A 23,603-nucleotide genomic window follows, 5' to 3' on the forward strand; every position below is an offset into this window, starting at 1 on the left:
TTCTAAAAGTCAAAATTAAGTGAATTTTCTTTTTTTTTTTCTTTGAAATTTACTCAATTTAGCAGATAAATATGACAAGGTTTTCTCCTTTAGGGTTCATACATAATGACGCATTGTAAAGACAACAAACAATCACAAATAATATTTACTTATGAGACATTTTTCCATGTTTGAATTGAGTACAAATGTAGAATTGACTTAATATTTTCAAGATCACACCTAAGCTAACATATTCAATCTAGAAAGTACTTAATCTTTCCTGCTATATTTACTTCACCACAAAATCCCCAATCCCCCCACATACAGGTGAAACTCGAAAAATTTGAATATTGTGCAAAAGTTCATTAATTTCAGTAATTCAACTTAAAAGGTGAAACTAATATATTATATAGACTCATTACAAGCAAAGTAAGATATTTCAAGCCTTTATTTGATATAATTTTGATGATTATGGCTTACAGCTTATGAAAACCCCAAATTCAGAATCTCAGAAAATTAGAATATTGTGAAAAGGTTCAGTATTGTAGGCTCAAAGTGTCACACTCTAATCAGCTAAACACCTGCAAAGGGTTCCTGAGCCTTTAAATGGTCTCTCAGTCTGGTTCAGTTGAATTCACAATCATGGGGAAGACTGCTGACCTGACAGTTGTGCAGAAAACCATCATTGACACCCTCCACAAGGAGGGAAAGCCTCAAAAGGTAATTGCAAAAGAAGTTGGATGTTCTCAAAGTGCTGTATCAAAGCACATTAATAGAAAGTTAAGTGGAAGGGAAAAGTGTGGAAGAAAAAGGTGCACAAGCAGCAGGGATGACCGTAGCCTGGAGAGGATTGTCAGGAAAAGGCCATTCAAATGTGTGGGGGAGCTTCACAAGGAATGGACTGAGGCTGGAGTTACTACATCAAGAGCCACCACACACAGACGGGTCCTGGACATGGGCTTCAAATGTCAAACGTCTTACCTGGGCTAAAGAAAAAAAGAACTGGTCTGTTGCTCAGTGGTCCAAAGTCCTCCTTTCTGATGAGAGCAAATTTTGCATCTCATCTGGAAACCAAGGTCCCAGAGTCTGGAGGAAGAATGGAGAGGCACACAATCCAAGATGCTTGAAGTCCAGTGTGAAGTTTCCACAGTCTGTGTTGGTTTGGGGAGCCATGTCATCGGCTGGTGTTGGTCCACTGTGCTTTATTAAGTCCAGAGTCAACGCAGCCGTCTACGGGACAATTTAGAGCACTTCATGCTTCCTTCAGCAGACAAGCTTTATGGAGATGCTGACTTCATTTTCCAGCAGGACTTGGCACCTGCCCACACTGCCAAAAGTACCAAAACCTGGTTCAATGACCATGGTATTACTGTGCTTGATTGGCCAGCAAACTCGCCTGACCTGAACCCCATAGAGAATCTATGGGGCATTACTAAGAGAAAGATGAGAGACATGAGACCAAACAATGCAGAAGAGCTGAAGGCCGCTATTGAAGCATCTTGGTCTTCCATAACACCTCAGCAGTGCCACAGGCTGATAGCATCCATGCCACACCGCATTGAGGCAGTAATTAATGCAAAAGGGGCCCAAACCAAGTACTGAGTACATATGCATGATTATACTTTTCAGAGGGCCGACATTTCTGTATTTAAAATCCTTTTTATCATCAAAATTATATCAAATAAAGGCTTGAAATATCTTACTTTGCTTGTAATGGGTCTATATAATATATTAGTTTCACCTTTTAAGTTGAATTACTGAAATTAATGAACTTTTGCACGATATTCTAATTTTTCGAGTTTCACCTGTAAGTATTATGTAAGTGCATATGAATTGTGACGCTATACTTCTATACTGTCAACACCATATGTTGTGCATTTGACAGATATCCTGCTGTTTAATCAATGGAACAATTAATCGTTTCAATTAAAACATTTAGAATGATAAAACTATATCATTCTTCTGTGCATTTTCACTTATTTTACAAGGAATATTATCTACAACACTATCACACTGACACATAATTTTTCAGTATTTTACTCAGTATGCTTCAGAAATCAAACACACATCATGACATTCAAAAACAATACAGTAATATTCTTAATGTGATGACAACAGACATCTTGTACACATCACTGTATATCACAGCTGTACAGTCCTCTTACAGTATAGAACTCTAAGAAATCTAAAAATACTGGATTTGGAAAATTCATCAGTAAATGCAGAAAATAATTTGCTATGTGGAACATTATTTACATTTCATTATCAAAAATGCATTTCATATCCTGTTTATCTGTTAATGGTCCCCTTTCGTTTGTACATATTGTTTCTGATACATTGGACTTGGATACCTAATTTTTGTTACTTACAAAAATATTCTCAGAAACACAAACACTCAAAAATATCACCCAATATGGGATAACAATCATTTTATATAAGCAAATTGAAATATATCATTTTGGAGGGAAAGCCTATGAATGAAATGGTGTAGGCGATCACTTCAGTTCTACAAATATCTCACAAAGTCCAATAACTATAACATTCATTATAAAAGAGTGATATATGTCAAGAAATGAAGGCAGAATTACGTAAGATCTGAAATGTACCAAAGAAAACATGTCACCATTCTCCAAAATCACCAGTCTAAGACTAAAATGTTAACATTCTTTATTTTGAGTTTAAAAGACAAGTTATATGATACTGTGTATAAATATTAACTTGAGCTCCTTGTGCAGAGTTTATATGATTTTGATAGGTCTTTAAGGACATTCATTTTAATAGTTTTGTAGAGGTGCCTTCCTTTGCTATATCTATTGATAGTTTTTACATTCCAAAGAACCCCTGCATGTTCTGGGACAAAATCCACAGTTGAAGTACACAGCTTTATTTCCTTTTAGCATTCACACTCTTACAGACCCAGTTCATGCCATCCTGAAACACAAAAATGTAAAAAGTGAACAGAATGTATGATACATTAAGAGATTTCAGTCGAAATCACTGTTCTAAACTGTTAGGTCACAACCCAAATATGGGTCGTAGGTCTGTTCTGATATGGTTGCGTACAGCAGAGAAAAAAACATTGCTAAATACAAAAAAGAAATGGTAACTAACCACATACAGTGTATAGGCATGCATAACTAGTTAGGATAGCAAAATAAATATATTTATCAACAACGCTTTGCATTTTGTTGATGACATTAAAGGCTGTGTTTCCTAAAAGGTCTAAGGGCTCTATTTTCGTGAGTCAGTATTTTAAATCCCCCCCTTTCTTATGTGCTCCAAATCTTACCTGGACTCCTTCTCCGGTCAGGGCAGAACAGGACTGAATCTGCCACACTCTGTCCCTGATAGTGTGTAAATTCAAACCCTCGGCTATCTCAGATGCAGGGGCAGCAGTGAGCAAGTCTTGTTTATTAGCAAAGACCAGGACTGGAACACCACTGAGCTTTTCTTCATCAAGCAACTCAGCCAGTTCCTACAGATCAATTCACTTAGTTATACACTGACAGCAGACATTGTCGGAAATAGCAAGGAAATCCTTGGAACTAAGTATCACCTGTCCTGTTTCTTCAAATCTTTTGCGGTCTGCGCTATCAATGACGTAAATCTGAAATGAAGAAAAGTATCAAATGAACACTCAGTTTGGAAGTGAAGTATTGTGGAACATAATTTTACCAGAAAGAAGATCTCACCAGTACATCCGTATTTTCGAAGTAATTCCTCCAGTAGGGCCTGATCTTTCGCTGTCCACCAATGTCCCACACATTTAATTTGAATCCCTGCGATTGGACACTCTTGATATTGAACCCCTACAGAAACAAGAGAGTTAGTAAACCTACTATTGACTTGTAATGAAAAGCAGCAGATACAATTAATGAATAACTACATCATTTATATGTAATTGCTTCAATGTTAGGATGCAAAGGCACTAGTCATAGTAACTTTATCACCTGTGTTGGAGTAATATGAGTGATGTCTTCAGATGCCAGCTGCTTTAGTAAGGTGGTCTTGCCACCATTGTCCAACCCGAGAAGCAAGATTCGCACCTCCTGATCAGGGGTGCTTTTCAGTTTCCGTAAAATTGATAGCAAGCCCTAAAAAAAAACATTGAAAGTGCAACTTATGCAACATATTATATTTATGCAATGCAAAAATGACGTCATAAGAACGAGCATCATCAACATACAGGTTTCAAGAGAACAATGAATGATCAAGGGTGTAAAAATATAGGAAATATGTCTTGCTATAGTTTCCTACTTAAACTGGAATCAAATGAGAGATAAAATGCAAAGCATAAGCGACTGTCATACAGTCGTGACACCTTAACATTACCGCAAGCTAATCTCATCCACGACCGAGAATCTTTCATATCACTTGATTCAAACAAAACCACAATTCACCCATTACGGCTAACATTACTGAATTTCAGAGTGACAGAATGGTGAATCTCAAACGGGATAATTATATCGTCAACAGGTAAGAATAAGTTAATTATGAGCGCTTTAACTCACCATCTTGTAATTCTGCCTCCCTGAGACGCCGCTGAGGATTACAAAGGGAAGAGGGGATGACGTAGTACACATAACATTCGCAAAAAAACAAGGAGGCGAAATGTGACGTAGACCACAGATAACGTTTTCCATTGCTAACTAATTTAAACTAGTAAGTGATATAGTAGCTAATATATAAACATAAAGCAATACAATCTAAGGCAATATTGCTAACCTGGACGGAATGTTCCAGGTTTAAAACAAGCTAAGCTAATTCGACAGCAAGCCATAATATTGATTACCACAAAAATTTATTTTTACTTGCTCAGACTCCTTTTCTTAAAAATAAATAAATAAAATAAATCTGGGTTACAGTGACGCACAATGGAAGTGAATGGGGCCAATCTGTAAACGTTAAAATACTCACTGTTTCTAAAGTATAGCCACAAGACATAAACAATATGGGTGAACATGATTTTTGTGTAAAATTGCTCACTAACCTTCTCTGTGTACATTTTAAAAAGCCAATTTTACAACTTTACAATGTAATGTCAACAAACCCTAAAACGACTGTAAAAATGACAATTTAAACAACTTCACAGCTCAAATAACACATGAGTTTTAACAGGAGAATTAATGCAAGTGCTTTTATAAAATTATAAGCTTCACATTTCTGCTTTTAAACCCTCCAAAAAGTGACCCCATTCACTACCATTGAAAGTGCCTCACTGTAACCTAAATCTTTGCTTCTTTCTTTCTTTTTTTTTAAAGGACAAGTCGAAATTAATTTTTGTTGTAATCAATATTATGCCATGAATGCTGTCGATTTAGCTGAAAGGTTAACCCCTAAAGACATTAATTATACTTTTGCAATATATAAATAATCATGAGCATTAAAATGAAGACTCCAGTCATATCAGTAACCATATAAAAGCTGTTTTATTCTACATGGAATCAACTGTTTTATTCTACATGGAGAGGGTCCGCACATGGGAGTTGCCATGTTAGAATCACATGACCAGCCGAATACTACTTGCTTAATCTCAGTAAATGTCCTGTTATTTGACACTTTTACTCATTAATTAAAGTAATCATGGCTGACTGTGAATACTACATTTCTACAAAGGCATCTGAAACTGAAAACTATTTATTTTAAATTATGCTGCATCCAAACCACTAGGTGTCAGTGTAAGTCCAAGATCTCTATCTATCTATCTATCTATCTATCTATCTATCTATCTATCTATCTATCTATCTATCTATCTATCTATCTATCTATTTTTTTTCTACATAAAATTTTGAACCCCAGCTTTTGAATGTAGATTCTGACTTTTGGTCCTCACTGCATAGGATGAATACGTTGCATGTCATATGTTATATATATATATACTGTAACATTTAATTTATGGAAAAATATACATGTTCTTGAAATTCCTTATAATAATGTATATAATTGAAAAATATAGATGTATCACTGAGTAAAACTATTACTGTAACGTATCATATGTGGAAGGGGAGGAGAGATTCTTGTGATCAGGGATTGGATTGTAAAACGCCACGTGCTCGTCTACAATTTCAAACCCAGTGCAATTGGCTTTTACTACGGCTGTAGCCCAACAAGATATAAAGAAGCGTATCGAGTCACTTTGTAAAGGTATGTATCCCCCTATGTGACACATTTGATATTTGTGATTTTGTTCTGAGCATATCCGGGTGGTTGTGTGTAGAGTGAACTGATGCAAGCTGCTGGATAACTTGCAGCAACGGCTGTCGTACTGCTGTCTAATCAGCTGTTCATTTGCATACTTCTAAAGTAATTTTATTTGTAGGAATGCTCTTATAAAAATTAATGCTTCATGTTTGAGAGCTCTTGATGGTACTATGTCGCGCTCACACAGAGTTTGTGATCTAATGACACTTAAGAAACAACAACAACAACATGGCGAGGTCTCTCTTCCTATAAACTTCTACTGGTATATTATTATCTTAGCAGTGCATTATTTGCAATACAGATGGGATATTTAGTTAACTACAGAATATGTTTTAAAAATGTTGTGTTAGGTACCAGTAAATCAGATTAAACCTGTTAGGGTTCTCTTGGAACAGAAAGAAAACGTTTAAGCCTATTGAAAAGAATTGAGCTCTTTTCTTCTTTTCTTTTATTTGATTTGTGTATATCACCCAGTGCAGTGAACAATGAGAACCAAGCTGGTCCACCAGATTTGTTATTCATGCATTGCTTTTATTTTTTATATGCTTACAGTACATCACTATCTGCTTAAATGATTGCTTTCATATAATACATTCTTGATTTACCAGTGTATTTGATATCCTGGAATTTTTTTCTAACAGCCTATTGTTTGAGAGCAATGACTTGGTTGAAACTGGCATGGGTGTGCAGAGTACTTCGTTGTTTCTGGCACAAATTAGTAGTGGAAAGGTGCTTGAGTTTGTCTAGGCAGGCTAAACTGAACCGGTTGGGCTATAACCTATAACTAGGTCAGACTATAATCTCCTAGGAATCCAGTTCTTTTTAACCTTTAACTGAATTTTGGTCAAGGCCCAGCTCTGCTTTGCCTGATATCCATTTTTCTGTTTGCATAGCTGGCCTCACTGTGAGAGCTATGGTGTTTGGCGTTTATTTCATACCACTTGCAGGGTTCGCACGCATCCTGGAAAACCTGGAAAATGTTCCTGTAATGGAAAAGCAATGGAATATGAGAAAAATACCAAATGTCCTGGAAAATTGTTATTTGCGCTGGGAAAAAGTTTTAGTGTTATAAAGCTATTTGACTGTGTTGCTAAAAAGGTTTTTGATACATGTACAAAAACATGGTAACGATCAGGATTCAGGATAGGTGTTCCCGGCTGCGCATTGTGAAACAACATCATTGATTTACTATCACGATCAAAGCCCTGTCACATACATTCTCTGCTCATCTGCTGTCATCGCTGCTTTGCTCCTACTAAATAGTTTAAGTATTAATATATTGCAAAACATATATTTCTTTAATTAGATGGTTGTAGTTTTAACTACAAAAACAATTGAGTTGTGAAATTTAGATAATGACAGCTGTCAGAACACTGCTAAATAAAGTGAAAACGCGTCATCACAGTTTGTGAAAAGGGTCCATTTAACCAGAAAAGTCTAGGATTTAATTAAATAAATATATAATCTGCATGTGCTGCACTCTTCATAATTAATGTGTGATGCCTGCCGCTCATACACTGAAAACACTTCATCATGATTCTCATCACATCTGCTCTGTGTGTGTGTGTAGTAGATGACAGAGCAGAGGACTAAGCGCGCTGTACATATAGAAAATATTTGCTTAATTAAATTTCAGGTTTTTGGTGTTTAATAATCACACTGGGCCATGTAGCGAACTGCTTATCCAGAGGTGAGAATCTACTGTCAAAAATCACAGAAAAGCTGAAATAAAAGCTCTTAAAAAGCATTTAAATGGTTTTTTAAATTGAATATTTTACTACAGTATAGTAATGTAATGTGAATAATTCTGTTTTATTTGAATAACGTTTTAATTAATTAATTTAATTAGAAACATTTTTGATGATACAATTTAATTAAGCTGTCGAATACAGAAATTCAGAAAAAAGAACCGTTCAATAACCATAATACACATCATTACCTCTTGTGTGTTTTAGCTTAAATAATACACATGTTGGGTACATAAATGGAAATATCCTGGAAAACCCTGACTTGGAGATCCCCCACAATGTTAGATGAGACACTGAATCATAATTTTTAATTATAAAGTTAAAAATAAAGGAATGTAAAAACCTAAACACAAAAATTAATAAAAAAAAATGACAGCATTTTATAACCCATGCCTGTACTGACATCAGGGCCAGATATTTAAGGGAGTTCCAGGCAAAAATGTCAACATAAATGACAAATATGCCCCTGAAATAGGGCTCGGTAATTTAATACAATTTTGTTTTCATTACAAGTTTGGTTTCCAATCCATGCTTTATATCTTTAAAGCATAATTTATTAAAATTCAAATAATAAGGAAGCGGGTTATGAAAATAATCTCAGAAACCGGCATTTCTCTATGCAGTCAGCGACGCTTCTATGAGTTGCGTGAAGTGACCGGAGAAGAGATTGAGTCTTGGCGCAGGGATGCTCGTCAATCATTCATTTGCTGCAGCTAGATTATAACGTGATGGTTTGCGACATAGTGAATCATAATATATGTGTGTATATGTATCAAGTGGATTTTTGAAGGGGAAAGTGAATGAGAATTTTACTTGCCCGACCGGAGAAGCAATGACTTCATCAATAATGAAAAAATTACTAGCTATATTTGTGATGGCCTAGGCCTGTGTCACTTATTATAAAGTTAATATTGTTATTCTGCTGTTGAATAATTGTCTGAATGATTCAGAGGAGAACTGGGTGAAAGTGTTGTGGTCAGACCAAAATCGAGCTCTTTGGCATCAGCTCAACTCGCCGTGTTTGGAGGAGGAGGAATGCTGCCTATGACCCCAAGAACACCATCCCCACCGTCAAACATGAAGGTGGAAACATTATGCTTTGCGGTTGTTTTCCTGCTAAGGGGACAGGACAACTTCACCACATCAAAGGAACGATGGACGGGGCCATGTACCGTCAAATCTTTGGTGAGAACCTCCTTCCTTCAGCCAGGGCATTGAAAATGGGTCGTGGATGGGTATTCTAGCATGACAATGACCCAAAACACATGGCCAAGGCAACAAAGGAGTGGCTCAAGAAGAAGCACATTAAGGTCCTGGAGTGGCCTAGCCAGTCTCCAGACCTTAATCCCATAGAAAATCTGTGGAGGGAGGTGAAGGTTTGAGTTTCTAAACGTCAGCCTCGAAACCTTAATAACTTGGAGAAGATCTGCAAAGAGGAGTGTGACAAAATCCCTCCTGAGATGTGTGCAAACCTGGTGGCCAACTACAAGAAACATCTGACCAGTGTGATTGCCAACAAGGGTTTTGCCACCAAGTACTATGTCATGTTTTGCAGAGGGGTCGAATACTTATTTCCCTCATTAAAATGTAATTCAATTTATAACATGTTTGACATGTTTTTCTGGATTTTTTTGTTGTTATTCTGTCTCTCACTGTTCAAATTAACCTACCATTAAAATTATAGACTGATAATTTGTTTGTCAGTGGGCAAACGTACAATATCAGCAAGGGATCAAATACTTTTTTCTCTCACTGTAACATAAAATAATTATCATTTGCCTCCTCCCCTACCCAGTGCAGTTTACATTTCACATTGACAATTTAAAAAAACAGTTAAATAAATGCATGATGTTTCTCATCAAGTCAGTGAGTAATCATGTTAAATAATCGTGGTCTCAGTATTGACCAAAATAATCGTGATAATGATTTTTGCCATAATTGAGCAGGCCTACCCTGAAATTGAAAATGTTGGGGCAAAATATGCCCTTGTAATATATTTTCTTTTTTTCCATTTATTTATTTTTTTGGCATAAAATATATATTGATCTTGATTTAATTACTAGGTTAAGAGGTAATCATTTCATAGATACATTCATAATAATGTATTTTACATAAATGGATGAGACACAGTTTGTTTTAAATGGTTAGAAAAAACTATTTCCCTATTAAGAGAAACAATGCCCCACAAAATCAAATCCAGGGGGCAAATATTGACCCATAATGCAAAAGTTAATTTCTGACAATGACTGACACATTTCAATAACAAATATTTGACATCTATGAATTAAAAATTGTTGTATTTTGATTTGTGCCAAACATGCTTTCAGTCTTCTTCAATTTCATCAGAACATGATTTTCATCCAAAATGTTGCATATTCTCATAGTAAAGAGAGCCTGTTATCTGTAAACTGTAAACAATAATATCTCTGTTCAACATTTTGATTTCTGTACTGTTTTGGGGTATTTTGAAGGAGAAAGACGGCTAGAGTATCATGGCATCTCTAAAGGGCTTTGATGTTGACGCCCCACGGTGGGACCAGTCCACGTTCATGGGCCGACTCAAACACTTTTTCAACATCACTGACTTTCGCACTGTTCTGCTGCCTGACTCCAGTCTAGATGAAGCCAAAGCTTTAGTGGAGAGCTGCAGGTGAGTTCAAAAGAACCGAAGAAGGAAAGAGGAAGAAACACATTAATACAGCACCTGTAGATGCATTTATTTTAGTCTGCCTAGATCAGACATTGTTATCTGCATACTTCCTTAAAATCTCTCTCTCTAAACAAAGTCAAAGTGAATTAAATGAAGTTGGATTATCATCTCATATATGCATGCTTTTTAATTAATTAATGAATTAATTAATTCCAGAGGGTTAGTGCAGACAAGTCTCTTCCTTTGTGTGTGTCTCTCTATTTCTTTTTCTTTCCATCTCCTCTCTCCCCTCAGAGCTGGCTCTATCCCTCCAGGTACGACTGAGGAGCAGCTACACTATGCCAAAAAACTGTTTGACTCTGCATTTCACCCCGACACCGGTGACAGGATGAACCTGATAGGGAGAATGTCGTTCCAGGTGCCTGGAGGTATGGCCATCACAGGCTTCATGCTACAGTTCTACAGGTCAGCACCTGAAAGATAGACAGGGTCAGGGTCGGAAATAAAAATGCCACTGATATTCTAAATGTTGGAGGAAAAAATGCTCTCATTATGAATTAATCTGTTTTTTGTTTGTAACATCTGATGGTGTTCTTAACATTTTATTATAGTCCTAGTAATACATGGCATATAAATGAGTTGATTTTGATGTAGTTCTTATGGTAAGAGGTATCGGTAATAAATTCTCAGTCTTAAAGTGAGAGTTCATTCTTATGCAACCCCAGATGTGTCTTTCTTCTGCAGAACACAAAGAATGGTGACTAGAAATTTGAATCTTAAAAAATCACAAAATCAAAGTAATCATATTACTCCAGTGGTTAAATCCATGTCTTTTGAACCAATATAATATATATAATAGGTGTGTGTGTGAAACAGATCAATATTTAAGTTTTTTTTTTCTACAAATCTCCACCTTTGACCTGTCAGTAGGTGGCGATATGCAAAAATATTGCAAATTTCCAAAAAACAAAAGAAGAAAAATGTGAAAGTGGAAATTTATGGTAAAAATTGACCTAACTATTGATCTGTTTCTCATCCACACCTATCATATAACTTCTGAAAAAAAATATTTAACTACTTGAATCTTTTGAATTACTTTAATGCTGACTTATGTGATTATTGGAGATTCAAAGTTCTGGTCAACATTCACTTGCATTGTATGTTCTACAGAGCTGAGATTTTCTTCTAAATATCTTAATTTGTGTTCTGCTGAAGAAAGAAAGTCACACATCTGGGATGGCATGAGGGTGAATAAATGATGAGAGAATTATAATTTATGGGTGAACTATTCCTTTTAGAATTTGTAAGAATGGATTGACATGTTAATTTATTTATTTCCCCTTTTCACACAATTTGGAATGCCCAAATACCACTACTTAGTAGGTCCTTGTGGTGCTTACCTCAATTTGGGTTAACAAGTCTCCGCTTGCCTCCGCTTCTGAGACCGTCAATCCACACATCTTATCACATGGCTCGTTGTGCATAACACGCAGAGACTCTGCATGTGGAGGCTCATGCTACTCTCTGCAATCCACGCACAATTTACCATGCTCCCCATTGAGAGGGAGAACCACTAATCACGACCACGAGGAGGTTACCCTGTCTGACTCTACCCTCCCTAGCAACCGGGCCAATTTGGTTGCTTAGGAGACCTGGCTGAAGTCACTCAGCACACCCTGGATTCAAACTCCTGACTCCAGGGGTGGTTAAATAGACTCCGCTTTAAATAGTTAGAAAAAAATATGCCCACATACAGATACTCAATAGATGACATTATGACTTTGGGAGGATTCTTAAATTTTTTTTATTGATTCAAAGACATATCACAAAGAAAAAACACTATATATATATATATATATATATATATATATATATATTGAATGACATTTAACCCCCACTATTACCCCTCTCCCTCCCCAATCACCCACCCCACCCTGACCGCCAACGAACACCCCTGCGGTCACAAATAGGAATACACATACAACAATAACAACAACAAAAAATGAAGAAAAAAGGGGAGGGTTCTATTAGAATATAAAGTAGATTAATGCCAGCTTTTGTTAATATTGTGTGTACAGACTGGATGTTCCTAGCTACGTTTCCTCTTTGAAAATCCTTTGTTTTTTGTGGTGGTATAGGACGGTGCCCGCTGTAGTGTTCTGGCAGTGGGTGAACCAGTCTTTTAATGCCCTGGTCAACTACACCAATCGCAATGCTGCTTCCCCCATCACTCCAAAGTAAGTTCCCGTGACTTCAATCCATATTTTGAACTTTGAACTACTCGCTTGCAAACTAGATTTGGTCATATGGTGGGAATTTAGAGTGTGGAAGATACTGCTTAAAATGTGACTGTCCCGTGATACCTAGGTATTCATTAACACATGTCTGGAATGAGCTTCAAATAATAGATAAGCTTCAGTAAAAGATAAGGGTTTGGAAAAAGCTTTTGAAAGCCATTTTTAGGATTGGTAATGGTTGTTCTGACCAGACCTGTGTTTCTCTCCCTTCCCCAGGCAGATTGGAGTAGCATATGTAACAGCAACAAGCACTGCACTGGCCACTGCAGTGGGGCTGAATCTGTACACAAAGGTATTCTTACCTCTTGAATGAGTAATAAAAGATGGCAAATCAACATTTAAAGGAATGTTTCAGCTTCAATAGAAGTAAAGCTCAATCGACAGCATCTGTTGCATAATGTATAATAATAATTTCTTCATGTTTTCTTTATCATTTTAATGCATTCCTCGGGTCTTTAATGACCCAGAACCTCATTTCACCCCCTGTTCCTCATCGATTTTTTTTTTTTGGAGTTAGCCCCTCTTTAGCATACCTAAACATTTCTCTTCTAAATAGTGTAAAAAGAAAGAAAAAAAAAAAGGGCAAAATTGCAAAAAATATATTTTCTATAACTGCTTACTTACCAAATGTGTATTGTAATTAAAGACTCATATGTAATAGTGTTTTTTTGTGCTTTCACAAATCAGATTTTCGTGATTTGTTTCATTTCTATATGTTTACTATCACAAGATATACAGGAAATGTCTTAGTTTATTACAAGACAAATGGGACTATATTCATACAGACTACTATATCACGTGTATTTTCTGTGTGACAATGGTGAATTATCAGTATTTCATATGCATGGACCTACATATTATACATGCTATTCTTAAGGTGGCCCTGATGTTTCATTGATTGATTGATTGACTTGATTTACATTTGACATTGCAATTTGATGAAGAAGCAATGCGGAAGTAAACTATAGCAAGTGTAATGCATGAACCGTATGATTTGGCTATTGTCATTTGCGTGTACTAGTACTAAAATTATATAAGTTGTTTGTGTATAAAGACACAAAAAGTGCTTGAGAAAATGCACATGTTTAACTTATTTGTATCTTATGTGTTATGTGTATCTCAATATGTGTTTGACAGCCAGTTACGTCTGACAGCCTGTTGCGTCTCATGCTATTTCAGTTTGGAAGTAATTAATATATTTGTATATCATCTCTGATATATACAAAATAAAACATAAAAATATATTTTATGCTATTATTTTCTAATTGTCTCGAATATGTTTTGAAAACATGACACTAACTTGGCATTTTGTAGATCCATTTGTGTTTGAAATATGTGCTTGGCCGCTAAAGACCAGAGGTATGTAATGTTTGGTGAAACACCCATGCAATTAAGGGTTAAAAAAAGCTAAAATCAGGGTTTGAGTAAGGCGCTTACAATGGAAGTAATTAAAGGTGCCAGATTTGGGGTATTTAAAGCTGGAGTATGTAATTTCTGCACCAACAAGTGGCGTTGTGAAAATATATATTTTTTTCAAAACAGCTTTCTGAAAATGCCCCCCTTCTTCTGTTGATCAAACAAACAGATAGTCCCGCCCCCAACTCACTCCATTGGTCGAGTCAGTGTTATTGTCTCTCTTGACACCCGTCAGAGGAATTATCATAGCACCACGCTGAGTGTTTACAGTTATTTTTTTAACCGTATGAATGACTTATAGTTGTTTCTACATATTAAGCTGGGATAGAAGAAAATATTTTAACTCTGAAAATGTTACATACTTCAGCTTTAACTTCTGTACCACTAACACCACCAAACGGAATTGCAAAAATAAACATTGTTTTAAAACAGAGGAATTTTAAAGCCCACAGAGACACCATGTACAAAGTTTTTGAGAAAATTGCAAGTCACTGTCTTTATATGAAGCTGGGATTGGAGAAAGTGTTTTAACACCGATAAAGTTACACACTTCAGCTTTAAAGGCAGAAATATTTGTTTTTGTATTTTTGTTAAAGCTCTTAGATGTAAAAAATGAAGGCCTTTTGAAGTTGTTTAAACATTTTCAATTTGTGATGGGACTACTGTTCTAAGTGGATCCACAATCTTTATAACTGCAGTGGTTGTACATCATTAATGTTAGATACAGAAGCTGCAGCTATTATAATATTGAATATTGCTTTTACATCCTCAGAAAGCTCCTCCTCTGGTGGCTCGCTGGGTGCCATTTGCTGCTGTGGCTTCCGCTAACTGTGTGAACATTCCTATGATGCGACAACAGTGAGAATTTTATGTTCTCTCCCCCATTGTTTTTTTTACCGTTTTTTTTATGTGTCTAGATATATGTATAATCAGGTTTTGTTTCTCATAACAGGGAGATTTTGAATGGCATTGCTGTTACAGATGAAGATGGAAATAATCTGGGTAACTCAAGGGTGAGGCACTATCAATGGTTGTATTTAAGTGAACAAACCACCAGATTACCAACGATCAATAAATGCATGAGAAAAGGCAATAGACACTAGTCCCAAATTAGAATTACAGTTGTGCTCATAAGTTTACATTCCCCTTGTAGAATCTGTAGGATGTTTATCTTTAAAAGTACAGTATATATCTGTACATTTGAATATATGTAAATATTTGTTATGCTTTCTCAGGGCAGTTTTGTCTTTTGAAATATATATAAATCTTTGTATTGTCCTTCGTAAGGGTGTTACAAAAAAAAAGCCTTTTTTCTGATCACTCTTTAAAAAAAATACATAAAATCTTGCAGAAGAAACATCCATCTGTTTACATAGATTTGAGTTTTTTTTGTGTGCTAAAAATAATCAGATGCGTTCCTTCACCCATAGCATTTTTTATGCCTTTTGCATCTTTTTCTGTCTATCAGATACTGAAAACTGCAGTCTAATTCTATTCTGTACTTGTCACAGAAAGCAGCTGTAAAGGGCATCACACAGGTGGTCATCTCTCGAGTTACCATGGCAGCGCCAGGCATGAGTAAGTGCAGAGAGTCGGCCAGTGTTATCAGATCTCAGAGCTAAAATAAACCAGCAGTCAGCCACTGACCAATGTTGAATCCTGAGCTGTTTTTTGTTTTGTTTTTAGTCATACTGCCCATTGTTATGCAGAGGCTGGAAAAATACAAATTCATGCAGGTAAGTGTGATGCAGTGCAATAAAGAGGTGATAAAATAGCCAGTGTTTGATATGTAGGTGTTTGTGATATAAATTCACTAAAGGCTGTTAAGTTGGCACAACAGTCAATTATCATCAGTGCATTAGAGATCGAACAATAAAGTTTTTTTTTATTTTACAGTAGATACGAATTGTTTATGTTTAAGTGTCCTACAGACGATGGTTTAACCTTTTTGACAAAAATAACCTTTTATTTTTTTTTTTTTTTTACATAAATATTTTGAGACTCACCAGATGCCAACAGTTATATGTAAACTGAAATAACCTGAATAATGATAATAAACCAAACAATAAATGATTAAGTGGGAAAGTGGGAATATTTGTAAAATGATTAATAGTCTCTACAATGCATAGTGGTCCATAATTATTTCAAAAGCTGCTTTAGATGTATGATTTCGTATAAAACGTTTAAGTCTTCACATATTTTTGTTTTTAAATCTGTAACAGAAAATACAGTTTCTTCATGGGCCACTTCAAGTCATGATGGTTGGCGTATTGTAAGTGATCAACTTTCTAATCATGAAAGTCGTGACCTTTAATATAGTAAATATGTAAAATCCAAAAGTTTAGGTTCAGGAAAAATCATAACATGCTTTTCTCTTCTTCACAGTCTGATCTTCATGGTGCCTGCAGCGTGTTCACTGTTTCCTCAGAGATGGTAAAGTTTGCATACACCATACAAACCTCATTTTGTAAGAGATTGTTCACCTAAAAATGAAAATTCTGTCATCATTTCCTCACCCTCATGTAATTCTAAACTGGTATGATTTTATTTCATGTGTATAATACAAAACAAAGTTACCTAGCAGAATGTCCAAGCCTCTTTTTCCATGCAATGAAAGTAAATGGTTACCATGACTGTCCCTGGTCCGTATTTACTTTTATTGTATGGAAAAGAGCAGCTTGTACATTCTGTTTGATATCTCTTTTTGTGTCCCAAGAAAGAAAGTAATACATACATTTTTAGGTGAACCATTCCTTTAAGGCATGTTATTAAAACCAGTATCTTCATTATACAGTGGCAAGAAAAAAGTATGTGAACCCTTTGGAATTAACTGCGTTTATGTATAAATTTGTCTTTAAATCTGGTTTGATATTCATCTCTTACAGTAATGAACAAACACTATAAGTTTTAACTAATAACACACAGATTATTGTATTGTTCTTGTACATACTGAATACATCATTCAAATATTCACAGTGTAGGTTGGAAAAAGCTAGTCAGGAGTTGGCAAACCTGGCATCCAATTAATGAAACTAGATTGGAGGTGTGGTTTAGAGCTTCTTTGACTTATTAAAAGCACTCAAATATTGTTGTAAGAATTGTTGCTTTGCATAAAGCTGGGAAGGGTTATAATGTTATCTCAAAGAGCTCAGATATTTATCTGTCCACTGTTAGACAAACTGTCTATAAATGGAGACAATTTAGTTCTGTGGCTACTCTGTCTGGAAGTGGCCGACAGCTGAAGACTTGAAGGAAGCATTGGAACTGGTTAACATCTCTGTTCATGAGTCCACTATATGGAAAACATTTAACAGGCATGGTGTCCATGGCAGGACACCATGAAGGAAGCCGCTGCATTCCAACAAAAACATTGCTGCTGAAGACTGCACACCTGAAGTTTGCAAAGACCACCTTGACACTCCACAACGCTATTGGAAAAATGTTTTGTGGACTGATGAAACTAAAATTAAATTGTTTGGGAAGACCACGCTGCACTACGTTTGGTGTACAATGGGCACCGCATACCAACTTGAAAACGTCAAAGTCCATGGCGGGAGCATCATGATTTGGGGCTGCTCTGCTGCTTCAGGACCTGGACTGCTTGTCATCATTGAGGGAAAAATGAATTCCCAAGATTATCAAGATATCCTACAGGATAATGTCAGGGTAGCTGTTTACCAGCTGAAGCTCAGTAGGAGTTGGGTATTGCAGCAGGGCAATGACATTAAACACGTAAATGCACTACATTTTCTTGCCACTGTATCATTATTTTTAACATAGGTTCTCGCCACTTTTCAAGTAGCATACATGTGAGGCAGTTTAAAAAAAGCTATGACTTTTTTTAAGCTTCATTATTACAGTTGAAGTCAGAAGTTTACATACAGTTAGGTTGAAGTCATTAAAAAAAAATGTAACCACTCCACAGATTTCATATTAGCAAACTATAGTTTTGGTAAGTCGTTTAGGACATCTACTTTGTGCATGACATGAGTCATTTTGCCAAAAATTGTTTACAGACAGATTGTTTCACTTTTAATTCACTATATCACAATTCCAGTGGGTCAGAAGTTTACGTACACAAGTTAACTGTGCCTTTAAGCAGCTTGAAAAATTCCAGAAAATCAAGCCTTTAGACAATTAGCCAATTAGCTTCTGATAGGAGGTGTACTGAATTGTAGGTGTACCTGTGGATGTATTTTAAGGCCTACCTTCAAACTCAGTGCCTCTTTGCTTGACATCATGGGAAAATCAAAAGTAATCAGTCAAGACCTCAGAAAAAAAATTGTGGACCTCCAAAATCTGGTTCATCCTTGGGAGCTATTTCTAAACACCTGAAGGTGCAACGTTCATCTGTACAAACAATAGTACGCAAGTGTAAATGTCACGCAGCCATCATACCTCTTAGGAAGGAGAGGCATTCTGTCTCCTATAGATGAATGTAGTTTGGTGAAAAAAGTGCAAATCAATCTCAGAACAACAGCAAAGGACCTTGTGAAGATGCTGGAGGAAACAGGTAGACAATTATCTATATCCACAGTAAAAAGACATAACCTGAAAGGCTGCTCAGCATGGAAGAAGCCACTGTTCCAAAACTGCCGTAAAAAGCCAGACTACAGTTTGCAAGTGCACGTGGGGACAAAGGTTTTACTTTTTGGAGAAATGTCCTCTGGTCTATTGAAACAAGAATTGAACTGTTTGGCCATAATGACCATCGTTATGTTTGGAGGAAAAAGAGAGAGGCATGCAAGCCGAAGAACACCATCCCAACTGTGAAGCATGGGGGTGACAGCATCATGTTGTGGGGGTGCTTTGCTGCAGGAAGGACTGGTGCACTTCACAAAATAGATGGCATCGTGAGGAAGGAAAATTATGTGGATATATTGAAGCAACATCTCAAGACATCAGCCAGGAAGTTAAAGCTTGCTTGCAAATGGGTTTCCAAATGGACAATGACCCCAAGCAATACCTCCACAGCTGTGGCAAAATGGCTGAAGGACAACAAAGTCAAGGTATTGGAGTGGCCATCTCAAAGCCCTGACCTCTATCCAATAGAAATTTTGTGGGCAGAACTGAAAAAGCATGTGCGAGCAAGGAGGCCTTCAAACGGTTACACCAGTTCTGTCTGGAGGAATGGGCAAAATTCCAGCGACTTATTGTGAGAAGATTGTGGAAGGCTACCCAAAAAGTTTGACCCAAGTTAAACAATTTAAAGGCACTTCTACCAAATACTAACAAAATGTATGTAAACTTCTGACCCACTGGGAATGCGATGAAATAAATAAATAAATAATTATCTTTACTATTATTCTGATATTTCACATTCTTAAAATAAAGTAGTAATCCTAACTGACCTAAGACAGGGAATGTTTTCTACGATTTAATGTCAGGAATTGTAAAAAAACGAGTTTAAATGTATTTGGCTAAGGTGTACGTAAACTTCTGACTTTAACTGTATATGATGCTTATTCACATTAATTTTGCAGTTGCTTCATCATTTGTCTCTCATTTTTTTCAACAATAACTGTGTCTCACATCATTCCCATCAGTCAATAGTGATAATATTCCACAGTGATCGTTTGGAAGATATTGATTTTGTGGTTCTTGATTTGCAGTTCCATTGCTGTATCCAAGCTGGAACCTGAGCTCAGAGATTCCATCATCTCTCAATATGGGGACCGTGTCAGTTTTGTGTACTTCAACAAGGGCCTGTGAGTGCTGGCCAATCAGACTATTCCATACAGACTCTATGCACATGTCGATGGCCAATCAGACCCTTTTATGACAACTTTTTCAAAAGAAAACACCCAAAAAAACTAATAAGAAGTACCTTGTAGAGGATGTGACTGTTGCATAGAATATTCAATTCTATACAATATACAGTTTGTGGATGTAATAAAATTTTTTTTTTTTTAGACTTTTTGATTACGAGGTTTATTTTTATGTCCTGGTAAGAAACATTTATGGATATGTTTTATAATTGGTCCTGATGACTGCCGCTTCTGCTGCCAAAAAAAAAGAAATTGTAACAAAATGTTCAGAAATCTCTGTTACACCTTCCTGTTGGTTATACACTGAATAATTAAGATCAGATTTTAATGTCTAGAGAACTATGAACTATGTTTCTAAGAGGCCAATGTGGAAGTCCGACTTTTTTAAATATTTTACTGCTTTTCTCAGGAATGGTTTATTTTAGAAGATTAATGCATTTATTTTTCACTACAGCCCTCGTTGAAATAATTGGAAATACTTTTATCAGTTTTTCTTAAATGGATAGTTTACCCCAAAATGAAATTTCTCTCATCATCATGCCATCCCAGATAACATTTGTTCTGCTTAACACAAATGAGGATTTTTAGAAAAATATCTCTTTAGTTCCATTCAATGCAAGTGAATGGTGGCCTGAATAAAGACAACATAAAAGTTATCCTAAAGAATCCAGAGGTTAAATCCATATCTTTAAAAATGATACAATAGGTGTGGGTGAGAAACAGATCAATATTTAAGACCTTTTTTACTATAAATTTCCACTGTCACATTCTTAAGTTTTTGGAGATAAGGACTTAAATATTTATCTGTTTCTCAACCATATTTATCATATCACTTCTGAAGATATAGATTTAACCACTGGAGTCATATGGATTATTTTTATGCTGTCTTTATGTGCTTTTTGGAGCTTCACAGTTCTGGCCACCATTCATTTGCATTGTATGGACCTACAGAGCTGAAATATTCTTCTAAAAATCTTCGTTTGTGTTCAACAGAAGAAGAAAGTCAAACACATCTGGGATGGCATGAGGATGAGTAAATGATGACAGAATTTTCATTTTTTGGGTGAACTATCCTTTTATACTGGCTGTATATTCCTGAATGACAGGTCAGTTTACAGTTGTTTAAAATACCAATTACATAAAGTGGTGGCATATAAACGGTTCATGAAATGTCAGTTTTGAGGAGATTTTCACAGTTGCAATGCACCTTAAATGCAAAAACCATCTTTAGGATGCTGTTCAATCTCTACTTTGCCCTCACTATGAACTTTGTTCTGAGTTATGTACTTGTTTTCATCATTATGAGATGATGAAATAAACAGACAGCTGTCGAAATAAACCCCTAGTCTGTGTAGACCAAAGTAGACTTTTTGTTTATTTTATGAACGACTTTAATGCTGTCAGTATTCATTCCTCCCACATGAGGGCAGTATCTGATTATTTTAAATTTGAGAAAAAACATGAGCACTCTTGTTAAGTTAAATACTCAGTTTCAGTCACATATTGACTTGAATGTGCTAAAACATAATCCAACATTGTCATAAGACACTTATTTTTGGGTTGCACAAAGTTTTTCCATTTGTAATCATTCTAAATAAACTAATAAATAAACAGATGACAGATGTGCTAGATAATATAGAGAACATTCAAGACATATCGCACACGTTGAAGCCATCTGTTTGCCTGGTGTCTGAGACAGACTGCTTCTATTGTACTGATAAATGAAAGCTGTCTGCACCTGTAAACTGTTTCTCTTCATAGATTAATTTGGGGTCAAGCCTCGAAGAGGCTGTAGCCCTATAGCATCCATTAGTTTTCTATATTATTAATAATATTCTTTTGGCTGGGAGCAGCCCATAGGACTGCATGTAGGAAAATTATGAAATTTGACACTCTGATACGGGTGGTCATGAATAACCCCCCATACCAAATTTGGGGTATCTAGGACATACTCAAAAGATCCACCACCATGCCAAAATGTAACTTTTCTTTTGGGATATCTTTTGAACCATTTGTCCTAGAGACATAATTGTTTTTTGGCTGATTACTCTCCTCCTGATGATTCCAATGGACTCCACCCATTACAGTGGCCGCCATCTTGGATTATTATGTTAACAGTTTAAACCTTTTACATCCTTTAAACTTGGTGTAATTTTCCTAAACAATGGCTCAAAATAATGCACTTCATGTTGATTTTTGCAGTTGTCGAAAAGTTACAGCATCGACTTGATAGGATTTGTTCAGGTCAACTTGAAATAGGATTTAAGGCAAAATCTCGGCAACCCTTTGTCCTAAACGAAACTTGGTATGCTTCATCGGGACCATGATCTGAGGGTTTGGAGACAGCAATACCTATGGGTAGAGAAATGTGAAAATGTTTTTTTTTTTTTTTTGCCCATAACCTTTTAACCATATGTCCTAAAATCAAGTTAATCAAGTTTTTATTAGACTTCTTGGGTCTTGAGGATTTCAATGATACCAAATGTTCCCATATCGGCCATACTGCCACTGCCATTTTGAATTATAATAGACTTTTTTTATATATCTTTTGAATGCATTGTCAGATTTGAAAGAAAATTGGTATGCTTCATCAACATCATGTCCTGAGGATACCTGAGAAATTTGAAGACAGCGCCACATAGTGGTCAAAATGCTTATTCAATATTAGCTAAATGTTTGGTGTATTATTGCGTCCTTACTCTTTACTGTTTTCAGAAAATGCAGAGAGAAATGTCAATGTATTTATTGACTGATTTTTTTATTTAAACTACTCTGAGCTTGGTATGTCTATTTAGCACTTCTACAGCTTGTGGCTTCATAGCGTTGTGGTCTGTGCAACATATGTGTGTGGTCTGGCGAAGAAAGTGTGCTGGTTCAAGTCTGAACTTTGGGCAAGATGAAAACAGTTTTGAACTTTGTATCAAGACTTTCTTTCAGTTGTGTTTGATATCAGCTATATCGGCTCACTGACATTTTGAATATTATTACAAAAAAAATATCTTTTGAAAGCTTTGTCGGATTTTAATACAAAATTTGATGCATTTTCGACTTCAAGTCCTATATTTAACCTATACACCTATAGTTAAAAAGAAAACCACCATTGTGTGCTGACTCTAAATTCAGCATGTCTCTTTGACACTCACTGAGCACATCAACTGAGTGGCACAGTGTATAAAGCACTGGACTGTAATTCTGACAGTGGTGGGTTTGAATCCCCACCTAAGCAGGTCATGTGTTTTTTTCTTTTACTGGAGTCTTTGTACTGTGCTCACTGAATGAATGCAGGGCTAATTTAATTTAGATTTTCATCTTTGTTACTTCAATATGAAGTTGATCATGGTAACTGCTGTGTTTGGCTATGCTTACTGTCAGCATTGTATGACACTGGTGGCTGTCAACCATGAGGCAGCATGGTTCAGTGGATTGTGCACAGAGTTGTAATATGGAAAGATACAGGTTCATACCCTGCTTGTATTCCAGTGTGCATTTGCAAAATACACCATAGCCACTCTGAGTGTTGGTGTCCTGTAGGCCATATAGGCAA

At 36.1% G+C, this 23,603-nt stretch overlaps 2 protein-coding genes across 2 annotated transcripts; one reads left to right on the plus strand and one right to left on the minus strand.

The window, feature by feature from the left end:
• Nucleotides 1-2,000: 2,000 nt before the first annotated feature.
• On the minus strand, nt 2,001-4,530 carry arl3b (ADP ribosylation factor like GTPase 3b). The gene is made up of 6 exons (XM_052103228.1): nt 4,491-4,530; nt 3,930-4,073; nt 3,672-3,788; nt 3,536-3,586; nt 3,269-3,454; nt 2,001-2,910 (listed from the first exon to the last, which is right to left on the minus strand). The coding sequence occupies exons 1-6, from the start codon at nt 4,491-4,493 to the stop codon at nt 2,863-2,865; spliced, it is 549 nt and encodes a 182-aa protein (XP_051959188.1). The 5' UTR covers nt 4,494-4,530; the 3' UTR covers nt 2,001-2,862.
• A 1,478-nt stretch (nt 4,531-6,008) lies between these two features.
• sfxn2 (sideroflexin 2) lies at nt 6,009-23,006 on the plus strand. The gene is made up of 12 exons (XM_052103394.1): nt 6,009-6,123; nt 10,400-10,578; nt 10,873-11,043; nt 12,717-12,815; nt 13,092-13,167; nt 15,064-15,149; nt 15,244-15,304; nt 15,803-15,869; nt 15,978-16,027; nt 16,514-16,563; nt 16,677-16,724; nt 19,904-23,006. The coding sequence occupies exons 2-12, from the start codon at nt 10,421-10,423 to the stop codon at nt 20,001-20,003; spliced, it is 966 nt and encodes a 321-aa protein (XP_051959354.1). The 5' UTR covers nt 6,009-6,123; nt 10,400-10,420; the 3' UTR covers nt 20,004-23,006.
• The last annotated feature ends 597 nt before the right edge of the window (nt 23,007-23,603 follow it).

This window comes from Xyrauchen texanus, chromosome 33 (genome assembly GCF_025860055.1).
Source record: "Xyrauchen texanus isolate HMW12.3.18 chromosome 33, RBS_HiC_50CHRs, whole genome shotgun sequence".
NCBI classification, from domain to species: domain Eukaryota; kingdom Metazoa; phylum Chordata; class Actinopteri; order Cypriniformes; family Catostomidae; genus Xyrauchen; species Xyrauchen texanus.

Excerpts from the sequence above, each read along its gene's own strand:
- arl3b (XM_052103228.1), bottom strand. Across the intron at positions 3,587-3,671 it reads TCGAAAATACGGATGTACTG|ATTTACGTCATTGATAGCGC; the intron begins GTGAGATCTTCT and ends TCTTCATTTCAG. Across the intron at positions 3,455-3,535 it reads GATTTGAAGAAACAGGACAG|GAACTGGCTGAGTTGCTTGA; the intron begins GTGATACTTAGT and ends ATTGATCTGTAG.
- sfxn2 (XM_052103394.1), top strand. The coding sequence starts at position 10,421 with ATGGCATCTCTAAAGGGCTTTGATGTTGACGCCCCACGGTGGGACCAG. Across the intron at positions 10,579-10,872 it reads GCTTTAGTGGAGAGCTGCAG|AGCTGGCTCTATCCCTCCAG; the intron begins GTGAGTTCAAAA and ends CTCTCCCCTCAG. Across the intron at positions 15,305-15,802 it reads ATAATCTGGGTAACTCAAGG|AAAGCAGCTGTAAAGGGCAT; the intron begins GTGAGGCACTAT and ends TACTTGTCACAG.